Raw genomic sequence first — 12,479 nt, forward strand, 5'->3', positions numbered from 1 at the left:
GTGGAACCGGAATTTCGTAACAAAGTTCGGTTATGCCAGTCCCGAACACACTCGAGACGATCAGCCAAAGCTCAGACTATTTTCATAAGGACCAGTCTGCTATCAACCCATAATCAGCTCACTGCTGAGCTCGAGTCTCTTCTCAGAATGAGCAGACTTTACACACGCAGTGAATTAAAAAAACCCTCAGGTATACACCGTTTGGTATTTAATTTCTTAAAATGCATATAACTGAAAAGTTGGAGGATCAGAGGCAGAGGTCATATCCACTGGGCTATCACGTGTATGTAATTATATTATGAAAACGGAATTTTGGCGGAAGTTCACTATAAAAATTCATAATAAATATTTTTTGTATTAATTAAAAATATATTGTTCCAGAATAACGAGATGACAGAGTAAAGAGAAGAAGTACAAATGGAGGTTCCACCACAAGCCGCGGCGCCTGCAGCCCTCGGGCAGGCTCATCTGTCCCATTTGCCTCAACGGCCTCCCATCAACCTCGGCTTCCAAGATTTGTCCTACACTGTCTCTAATGGAAAAAGTAAGCTTTTAATTTTTTCTTCAATGACATTTTGCCGTTAACTGCTAAATCTAATGTTAAGAGTGTCAACGCACTAACAGCTAGCTGCAATCTCTCACACTTGGAAGAGGTCCAACTTAAACTCATATACCTTGACGGTTTCTACGCAACATCGTAACGGAACGCTAAATCGGTACGTGGTAAGCCTGACCAGATTTATGGCAATTAAAAAAATATACAATCATAAACTGACCATTCGCTGGAAATAGAAACCAGGACCTCGCGATGAGAACTACAGCACTGCCGACTGCGCCCAAAGAGGTTGATTAAAATAATAAGAAAAAGAAAAAATTAAAAAAAGAAATTAACCGACTTCTAAAACAAAAATTGACCTAAACTAAAAATCAAAAAAAAAAAAACATACATACAGCCGAACGTAGAACCTCCTCCTTTTTGGAAGTCGGTTAAAAAATAACATCATACCTGTGCTACCTTCGGATCAGTTTGAAAGCGGTGCCAATCCAGTGTCGTGTTTTAATTAAAGCCGTTTCTGAAAGAACTACAGAAATTTTGTAATTAGACGGCTTGATTTTTTTTTATTAAAATTTTTCATCGTTTATGTTGTAGGTACAAGACGCCTGTTTTTTTTTTTCCAAGCATTTTTTTTATTTTTAACTCTGTTTTAGGATAACATTGCAATAAAACACACTCATCAATTATCACATACTGTGTAATTTAAATACAAAAATAAGACCGATGGTAAACTGTGAATTGCATAAGTCGCTTTTCCATAAAGGTTTATTTAAAAATATATATAGCATTACAAAATACAATCAATTAATGATAATTTTATACTATAGATCTGTTACGTACCCACAAATTCATCGGAAAAGTGATCCGAACAATAGGCTACAAAACTGAGCGCACACATGCACAATTTTGTCTTTAGCCCCATTATATATTTACCTATATATAGTTTTTACACTTCCAGAACACACACCTCGACATTGATAACGATATTTAGGCATTATTTGTTTAAATAACTTTCTTTGTTGACCACAACTAACATTGAAATGTGGAAATTTCCTCTTTCGAGCGCCTCATTTTTCATGACATCACACATCTAACAGTATTTAACATCATTGCCATCAACTAAACTGCAGAAACTTCTCTAGAAGAAAAAGTAATTGTCTACAATTAAGTATTTATGGGTACAAACAGATTTAACCTTAACCTAACAGTTTAAAATTTTCCGTCAGATTATAATCTTACGCTGGCATTGTAGCGGATGCCCGGAACTGACGGCCTCCGTGGCGCAGTGGTATGTGCGGTGGATTTACAAAACAGAGGTCCTGGGTTCGATCTCCGGCTGGGCAGATTGAGATTTTCTAAATTGGTACCGGTCTGGCTGGTGGGAGGCTTCAGCTGTGGCTAGTCACCCTACCGGCAAAGACGTACCGCCAAGCGATTTAGCGTTCCGGTACGATGCCGTGTAGAAACCAAAAGAGTCGTGAATTTTCATTCACCTCCTAACAAGTAAGCCCGCTTCCATCTTAGACTGCGTCATCACTTACCATCAGGTGAGATTGTAGTCAAGGGCTAACTTGTAAAGTATTAAAAAAAAACTACGTTAGCGTGAAATTTAGTTTTTCATAAATCCCGCGGGTACAATGGATTTTTACGGGATGAAAAGTAAAATATATGTTGCTCAATAACCTTCTTTATCTACTAGTGAAAGTTCCTTTGGAATCGGCTCAGCCGTTCTAGACATTACACCGGACAAACAGACAGACAGACAAAAATTAAATCAAAGCTAGATTATGTTTTAGTATCATGTAAACAACTATTTAAATATCACGTGTCTCAAACGGTGAAGGAAAACATTGTGAGGAAACCTGCATACCAGAGAATTTTCTTAATTCTCTGCGTGTGTTAAGACTGCTAATCCGCAATGGGCTAGCGTGGTGGACTATGGCCTAACCCCTCTCATGCTGATAGGAGACTCGAGCTCAGCCGTGAGTCGAATATGGGTTGATAATGAATCGAATCGAAACAACTATAAGCATTTGTGAAAGCACAGTCATGGAATCACGGACAGACACTTCCATTTTATTTACGAGGGGTGTTCAAAAAGTAAGGTGACTTTTCAATTGTCACGGACAACGTACATTCGATTATCGATTTTTTGTGTTGCTACATGAGCTTTTAAATCACATCAGTGGTAGTCTTCCTTTGTTCAAAAGGATCATAACAAAAGCCTAATCATCCCAATGGACGCACCCAGGAAAGCCAAGACTCAAAAAAAACTGCATTGCCAGAAAAGCTCAAGGCAAAGCCAAAAAGTGCATTTGACAAGTGCTTTGAAGATTGGAAAATGCATCGGCACAAGTGCATTGTATCTGAGGGGGATTACTTTGGAGGGGACAATATAAATTTCGATGAATAAATAAATACTTTTTCATAAAAATATAAATTCACCTTACTTTTTGAACAGGGTAGTATATGTCCGATTTATTTACAAGCCATAATGATTCAGATGCTACAGTATTTTATTATTTACACGGTAAATTTCACAACACATGGTGTGTACGCCACCGCAGATCAAACACGGCGGTCGTAGACCCCATCAGTGCTATCAGTTGCAAGGTTCGCCGCCGCAATCGAACGCCGGCCGCATTGGCCAACTGTGGCGAAAGCTTTGTGCGAAACCGCTAGTGTTGTACCGCGGATACAGCGCCGGTCCGAAGTAAATAAAATGGAGCGAGATCAAATTAAAGCGCCTCTCTGTTTGCTCCTTATAATATGCAGATACCTAGGTATACCAAATTATGAGTGTAAAGTAAGAATGGATCGCGAAAACCTCGACCATTCTGGGGTGACCAATTGAAAATCAGGCGCAGTACCGTGTACGGTTGACTAGAGTTATCATTTAGGCGCTCTCTAGAATATGGCGCCTGGAGCGACAGCTCCGTTCGCCGTATGGACGGGCCGGTCCCCGCGGATACCAGAAAGTTGAAACTTCTCTGGAATACCGTTTTTCCATAAATTAAGCACTGAACACGTGCCTAGGACCTCTCACTCAAAATGTAAAGAAAGAAAGAAGAAGAAAGAAAAAATCTTTATTACAGCATTATGCCACACAACACAATTTGCTCATAATATCATAATATTATCATATAATATGACAGGACAATATCCTGCGATGTGTGGCATAACCCCATAAAGGGCCCCAACTCAGCATAATGCTACATACTCTTTAAATAAAAAAAGCATGCAGCGCTGGTTTTCAGTTGGATGTAGACATAGTCCTTTGTATTACCATCATCAGTCTATTTATTAATAACACAAAAAGGTTAAAGCCTTTCTCTTTACAAAAGCTTGTGGTTATTTAGCGAGGATCAAAATGTGCAGCATAAATAAGCCAAGTCAATTGATTTGATGTTTAATAGGTTAATAAAGATCAAAGTAGTGAATAATAGGCCAGCTAGTTAGTTATTTACCTGTTCTGTCAACTATAGTAAAACAATCGTTGGTGATTTAAATAAGAGCTTGATAGTCAAGACCAAGTCAAATAGTTTCAGTTTAAGTTAGTCCAAATGTAAAATTCAAAATTAATTTATTTCAAGTTGGCTCACTTTAAAAGCACTTTTGAAACGTTAGTTGACTATTTGTAAAGATTCTACCACCGGTTTGGAAGGCAGGCAAATTTATTAGGGGGTAATGCCTGTCTTCGGCCTAGCCCTTTCGTTCCCACTCGGCAATTTACATAGAACTAAAAAATACTTGATAATTTTTGTCTGATAATGAATAAATTACTTTATCCATTGCGGTTTTGGTATATCTTTCTTCAAAAAATGTTTCGCAATGAAAAAAATTTTTTTTCATGAAAAAAATAACTAGGTCCAATGAAAATAAAATATCGATATACGAGTATAAGACATTCCAATCACTATGAGCAACACGCGACCGGCGGCTTGCGGCCTACAAACGCGCACGTGAATGCACCGAGAAACCTCTCCATTGATGCAACTTCCAGTTCTAGGGCATGTTTCAGCTCGGAATATTCCGTTGGGCAAGGCGATCTTGTAGATTACTTCGTTTCGCGTGCAACGGCGATTGCACGGACGATAGACTTAGGCGAGACTGATGGGCAAAATATACACACCGTGAAATATTAATCTCTCTCGGCAGATAATTATTATTAGTTTATAAAATTTATTAATAAAATGTACAAATAAGCGTGTATTTTTACGGACGCAACGATATAGCCCACCATGGTAAGTGGAAAACGATCGCCTATAAACAACACATTGCAGGGCTTTTAAAGAATATATCCGCCCTGTGTCTATCGAGCTGAGTCGAATTGTTCCTTCAATAATGACCTACGCTAGTGTAGTGTTTACCTAGCGACTAAAAAAACCCCTTCAGGATCTTCAGAACCGATTCATGCGTCAAGCCACGGGCACTTCGTGGTTTGTACGCAATAACGATCTACATAGAAACCTAGATCTCCCACTCGCAATAGCCTAATATATGAAAAAGCTCGCAAAAACTTATTTTGAGAGTGCCGCCACCCATCCCAGCCAACTAGTGCTTGAAACTTGCAACTACACCTCTGATTCCGACGCCGACTGTAGATCTAGACACCCAAAATATTCCTTTATGATCTTGACATGACATGAACGACAATGTTTCCCAGGCAACACAAACACTAGCTACACAGCGTCTTCGACGGCGAAGATGAGGTCCTCGATATCTGACGTCACTCAAAACTCAAAACTTAGGGTTGCCCGGACTGATACATTTAGGCCAAAACAGCCTTCCCGAACGGCCCTCTAAGCCGAGGTCCGAGTTTCAAAGGAGACGCCCTTACAGAGTCGTTCCGCCCATCTCTGTTTCTGCCTTGGGACCCCAGCAGGCGATGTTTCCGCGTTCGCTCGAACCCCCGGTGACGTCGCTGAGGTTCCATTAAGGCTTACACAAAAAGCACCTGTAATTACACCAGTTACCACACAAATAGCGGTAGAAACAAGCATTGCGGTACTACATTCTTGGAAGAGCTTTGCCAAGAAATTATATAATAATAATCATCATCATCATTGTCAGCCGATGGACGTCCACTGCTGGACGTTGGCCTCTTGCATGGACCTCCAAGCATAACGGTTTCGAGCCGCCAGCATCCAGCGGTTTCCTGCTATCCGCTTGATGTCCTCGGTCCACCTAGTGGGGGGTCGACCAACACTGCGCTTTCCGGTGCGGGGTCACCATTCCAGCACCTTGGGACCCCAACGTCCATCGGCTCTTCGAACTATGTGGCCTGCCCATTGCCACTTCACTTTCGCGACACGCTGAGCTAGTTAGAGCATATTAAATCTTCTATCCCGATCATTATAATATTGATAGTAATTTGAAAGCTACAAGGAAGTCATATTTTTACAGCACAAATCAGTAACGACAAACTTCATTCGTTTTATATCAATACTAGCTGATGCAGCGTGGTTCCCACCTTCCTCGATAAATGGGCTATCTAACATTGAAAGAATTTTTCAAATTTGACCAGTAGTTCCTGAGTTTAGCGCGTTCAAACAAGCAAACAAACAAACTCTTCAGCTTTATAATATTAGTATAGATTATCTCAAAGATGATGATATGCTGGGGTTAATTTAAAAATTTTGTTTGTGTAAAAATACATTATAAAACAACAAATTGCTGTTTGTTATGATAATTTTGAGTTATATTCTGAAGTTTTTGTTGTTATCCTTATATTGCAGATAATTACGTTCACAAGCGGCTACAAGTTTTATATTCTGAAATACATTTAACAACACTGTTAAAAATGTATAATTAAGCAACTTACAACTAAGCTAATTTGCATGTTACAAATAACATTAAAATCACTAAGCCCACGATGTAGTTTTTGCTTTTATGAGAATATTTTAAAATTACCTTAATATTCTTTTTTAGGCTACTTTGATGGGAATAAATTTTTTTTTTATTTGTTTGTTTCCAGATTGGTCTTTTTTGGTATTGGTGGTAATTTTGTGTTAAAATTAAAATTACGAAATTGCCCGAACTGTGGCGCTTTCGTTCACTATACAGGACACACTAAAACAGAAAAATAAAATCTTTTTATTTTTCACAAAAAAATTTAATCGACTTCAAAATCACAAAACAAAAACTAATAAGCGAAATTAATATCGAATATGTTCTACCTTCTGATCATTATGAAGGCGGTGTCAACACAGTGATGCATTAACTCGAGCCGTTTCAGTGGCGTGCACTTCATACATCCAAAAATGCACTGCCTATCCTAAGGATTCCATACAAACCTATGTTTGACAGAATACATAGTCAAGACAAGGAATTTTTCAATTTTTACTTATAGTCCATACTGCATACCCTAGTTAAAAACCTTGTGCACACCACTGAGCCGTCTATATCATAAAGTTTACAGACGGTTCTTTCCCGGTGCTCTTTCAGAAACTGCTTTAATTAATACGCCCCTGCAGATGCTTTTTTATAGAATAAGTAACTATTACGTAAGTGCAAGGTGAAATAAAATTGTTTTTTTTTTATGACGAGTTTTAAGTATTTTCAGGTATTATTATACGATATAGTTGATATACATCTCAAAGATGTACAGATGTAGTTTTTGCTGTGTAGTTTGAAGGCACACAGCTGTAGGCAACGATGTTGTATTTTAACTCGTTGGTAGGTAGGTAGATTTAAAAGAAAACTTTTCAAAACAGAAACTGAAAACAATATAATCGAGAAGTAAAGGTTAAATATAACAATATGCTTCTGTTATCGCTGCGTTGGTCGCTTTTAAATCTACATGTTTTTAATAAATAGTGTAGGAAATAGTAGTCTGTGACGGATATGACGTCACTCGATCTTGAGTTAGTTTCAGTGTGCTCGTGGCGTTCGAGCCGTCCTCATCTCTTGTTATGTAATTCTTTATGGGTTACTTGGGACAGGCGGGGAGAGTGACTTGAGTGGAAAAGGGGAGTACCTTTAATCCTACACACATCGTTCACAAGTGCGTGACTTCACTCAAGGTCATTCTCTGCCATTCTAGGGTCTTATTTTGATTACAGTTTGATTTGTTAATTAAGTTGTCCTGACAAATGTTGTGAATCTTTGTTCGACATTAGTTTTCTTATTTTTGTAATCACCTTCGAGTCTGCTAAAACTTCCGTGTTTAAAATAAGATAAGTATTTTTTATAGGAACTGCAGTATTTACACAACGGGTCATAAGGTCCTGATATGCCAGTGTTCAATTCCACCTGTTAATAATATTTGATCGTGTTCGTGTGTGAATGCAGTGATTTTCATACAATAGCTGGGGTCAAGAGAGGTCAAACATGCTGCTCAATGATTTTTTGTTTAGCTAACATTGTTAACAATTGATTCTACGTGTAAATGCACAATAAGCAAAAACTAAATAAAATAAAAAATATCTTATACTTAATAGTATAAAGCGGAAGGTTTTATTTTATGATTCTTTATAGACGCTAATTAGCTGAGCTAAATTTAGCATTTTAATGAAGATGAATTCAGTTATAGTGAATGGATCTTAATGTTTTTTTTAACTGACTTCAAAAAAAAGAACGTTCTCAATTCGAGTGTATGTTTTTTTTTCACCGCCTTCAAACTGATCATCAGTTAGATTATAATAAGATATATAGAACTTAGTATGATGTTATTTTTCGCTTTTTAGTTTAGTCAGTATGTTTTTTTAAATAAAATTTTTGTTTAACCCCTTATTTGCTAAGTTTACTACTTAAAACTTACTGCTAAGGATATTTTACACATTGGTTCATTAGTGAGCATATATGTCTAACACCAGATACTGGGGTTCAAGTCTAACATATACTGAGTTTTTTATTTCTTCCAAGTGAAAACTCAACCAGTTGTTAGGAAGTTGGTACATCCTCGTGCTTCGGAGAGCACGTTGATTGTCATTAACCCTTAAAGGCTACAATGATTTTGTATAACACTATGACTACAATGGGTGTAAATACACCCGGTTTAAATTATTGGAATTAATTATGTAAATAAACATATTTTAATTTACTTCACTATATGTACTTAATTATTGGATCGTGTTTTTTGGTTTTTTGATGTATTGATTTAGATTTTCAAAAAAAAACAACCATATAAAATTGCCCATGAAAAATTATAGTAATTTTGAATGAGTATGAAGAAAATTCAAGTAAAAGTTAATCAAAGTAGTCATTGCCAACACTTTATACATCTTCTTCATGATTATCCACATCAACAAAGTTCACTTCTTCCGCCAACACTTCATATTTCAATGCCAGTAATACATATTCTTCCTCTCGGTACCTCAGTCGATAGATCATAAAAATAGCATATAAATGTAATTACACTGAAATAATATAATTATATAATGATGAACCTGGCATATTTTGCACACATTCTAAAAATAAAACTAAAAAATTTCATTACATACACTGTAATTCAGCACTGTACCCCACTAATCCACTATAACTACAATGGGATTAAAAACACTAGGTCGCGAGTATATCTGGAAACCAGGGTTCGCACAAAGCCTCCCTGTGTGTTCTAAGGTCACTCTTGACTTAAGACACTGCGTTAAAAACGAAAAAAAGATAAGGACACAAAACTTAGTCACCTGGGTGTAAAAACACCGTTGTAGCTTTTAAGAGTTAACATCATATTTGCCTGTATAAAAACCATGTAATTTACGAGTACTGACTTAATTTACTTGTACCGTTTCCAAATAAGCCAGTTTCTATTTTAGACTTCGTCATTGTACCGACGACCTTGAACAATCAAATACAACAATTTCAAATAATAAATTATTAATTAAGTACCCAAAAAACTAAATGGTATTTTGTTGCAAATTCTTAACATATTTTTTTTAGTGTTACATAAGTTTCATTTTAAACAGATAACCCGTTTCCGAGCGAAAAACCAAGTTCGAAACGTGATAAAAACAGCACTTTTTATTTGCTATTTAAATAAAAAAATACTTACATCTTTAATTGTTTACAGAAATATAAAACGTTTACATTGTTTTTCAGAAACTAAAGCTTTTACTGTATTTAATTTAAAATATTTGGTTCAGATAATTAGTCTAAAAATAATGTTTTTAAGAATATTTTCACGATGTATTAGGCGATAACGCAACCAAGGGTTAACTTGTTATTAAATGAAATAAATAGATAGATAGGCATATATTTTTTTTTATTATTGAGAAAGAATACAATAAGGAACTTAAGCTAAGTTATCCTAATAACTATACAAATCATGCCCACGTGGAATGATGGCAAGAATACTGGCTGCATTTCCGCGTTGGACAGCTAGGCTGATCCTTTGCGCAAAAAATGAGCCAGCCCTTCTGTCACCAACGATAATTAAAATTAAAAAAGAACCTACAAAAACTTCGATACTACGTGCTGCCTCATTCGTAGCAGTTATTTTATAGGGAAAAATCTCTTTGAACTAAAAATGTTTGCCATCAAATAAGGCCATAGCTGCATTCAATCGTAGAATGCGCCGGCTTGAGCAAGTCTAATGATTGGGTTGGACACAGGATGTAAGCTTTAATGCAATCGCGGACGCATTGCCGGATGTGTCTCTTTGGTGCTATGTTGTGCTACCGGATGTCCACAATGCTTGCGTGGAATTCCGTTTTACACAACGTGGAACCAAGATTTATTCATTTCGAATTCTATATTTTATTATTTATATTTTTGTATTCCATCTGCCTCAAGCGTGTTCTAGCAGTTCGGACACCTTGTCAGGAAAGCTCCGTCTTTCCTGACAAGGTGTCCGAACTGCTAGAACACGCTAATCTGGAAAAAATAGTTGTTACTGACAAGGAAAAAAACCGCGAGGGTGCAGCCCGGTGCGTTGGTCTGACCATGGTCTGTAGCCATATGGTACAAAGATTACTACAATCGCAACCGCTTCGAAAATTAAATAATGTATCGGAATGACATTTGGTATCGACAGGTACATTTTTTTTGCGCGCTTTGCGATTAAATAATAAGCATATTTAAACTGATATTTTAAAGAGATATGGTTTTAATTTTCATTTCTTTGTTATGACTATTCGTAACAAACAATACAAACTTCCTCCGATATCCAGATCTGAAGTTACTGGACCGATTTTAAAAATTCTTGCACCAATTCTACTTTATCAGCGAGCAATAAAACTATATTTGATCTCTCTATTTCCATGGTAATGAAAACTACGCGGGGTCTGCTATTTATCATAAAACATCGTTTTGTTTCAGTATCAAAGCTAATCCTGCGCGGAATCAATGGTGAATTCCGCTCCGGACAACTCACAGCCATTCTGGGCCCCTCGGGGGCTGGCAAGAGTACTTTACTCAACATACTAGCGGGATACAGGTGCGTACTATACTAAAGACAAATTGTATGTGGCATGTTTCGTTATCAACCCATATTCGACCCACTGCTGAGCTTGAGTCTCTTTTCAGAATGAGAGGGGTTAAGCCAATAGTCCACCACGCAGGCCCAATGCGGATTGACACACTTGTCAACATAGCTGGGCACCGTTAATCAAATAGTTAACTTCGTTATTCGTTAATCTGCTACAAAAAAAGTTAGCTTCGTTAAACGTTAAAGCGTTACATTTCGGAAGAATTAACGCAAGTTAACGTTAATTGTTAATTCGTTAATATGACTGTGTAATATTACATTTTTATATCATTGTGTGAGATCACCATTGGAAAAATAAGGACGAGCACTGGGGAAGAGTGCCATAATTTATTTTTTGTTGATTTTATCTATATTTAACATAAATATAGCAATTTGTTGATTTCTTTGAAAAAAAAAATCATTTATCATTTCTTACTTGTCTGAACCTGTTTTTCGCGTCGCGCGGTAAATAGTAGGCATTGGATTAACGATTAACGGACTTCTGCATATTAACGGAAGTTAACGTGTCCGTTAATATTTTTAAAAATTAACTTAAAAGTTAATCCGTTAATCAAAATGTTAATTTCGTTAATTAACGATTAACGGATTAACGAGTTAATGCCCAGCTATGCTTGTCACACACAGAAAGTTTCTCTGGTATGGAGGTTTCCTTCACCGTTTGAGACACATGATATTTAATGTTTATCAACAAACAAAAAGATGCAGATTCATATGGAGAATTTAATGTCCATACCAGTGTAGTTGCAGTGACTAGACCGTGGTATTCGTCAAGGTAGTTCAACCTCGCCGGATCTCTTTAATGTGTTTATGAAAGCGCACTAAAATTGGGAGACATCTCGAAAATTGTTATGAATGACGCCGCGCGGTTTCACCCGCGTGGTTCCTGTTCCCGTAGGAGTATGAGGATAATATATGGCCTATAGCCTTCCTCGATAAATGGGCTATCTAACACTGAAAGAATTTTTCAAATCGGACTAGTATTTCCTGAGATTAGCGCGTTCAATCAAACTAACAAACAAACTCTTCAGCTTTATATATTAAAAAAAAAAAGATAATATTATATGTATTTCATTTTAACCAGCTTTGAAGGTAGCTTTATAGCATCTTTTTTCTGTCAAGTAGGTATACTCAAGTAGCATTTTCGATTTCCCTGGTAACAACTAACAATAGCTTCATGAGCCTATTCCCACCATAGAGTCTGGTAGCGGAAGACAAAAACAAACACAATGTCAAGTTTTTGTATGTATGTTTTAATAATTACAACCAAGTTGTAGGTAAATCTACTTTTTATAATAAAACAACTTAGTAAATGCTTAATTAACTCTAATATTACTGCATAATAATAATTAACTTTAATAATACTTATGTTCATTTTTACTACTACACGACTACCTACTAGTTACAATACCCTCAGAGGATTCCATTGTAGTAATTATGTAATTACATTTAATTTATGACATGTATTTTTTATATAATGGAAATATAACTATAGTGATT

At 36.6% G+C, this 12,479-nt stretch overlaps 1 protein-coding gene across 2 annotated transcripts in view; it reads left to right on the top strand.

Annotated features, from left to right (window-relative positions):
- LOC112048724 (ATP-binding cassette sub-family G member 1) overlaps window positions 1-12,479 on the top strand; it is a 44,590-nt gene that overhangs the window by 18,399 nt on the left and 13,712 nt on the right. For both annotated transcript variants that reach the window (XM_024086378.2, XM_052883590.1), the window contains exons 2-3: window positions 382-544; window positions 10,814-10,931. In XM_024086378.2, coding sequence (XP_023942146.1) covers window positions 418-544; window positions 10,814-10,931 — 245 coding nt within the window. In that variant the 5' untranslated portion in view covers window positions 382-417. The remainder of the gene's footprint in view (window positions 1-381; window positions 545-10,813; window positions 10,932-12,479) is intronic.

This window comes from Bicyclus anynana, chromosome 9 (genome assembly GCF_947172395.1).
Source record: "Bicyclus anynana chromosome 9, ilBicAnyn1.1, whole genome shotgun sequence".
Classification (NCBI taxonomy): domain Eukaryota; kingdom Metazoa; phylum Arthropoda; class Insecta; order Lepidoptera; family Nymphalidae; genus Bicyclus; species Bicyclus anynana.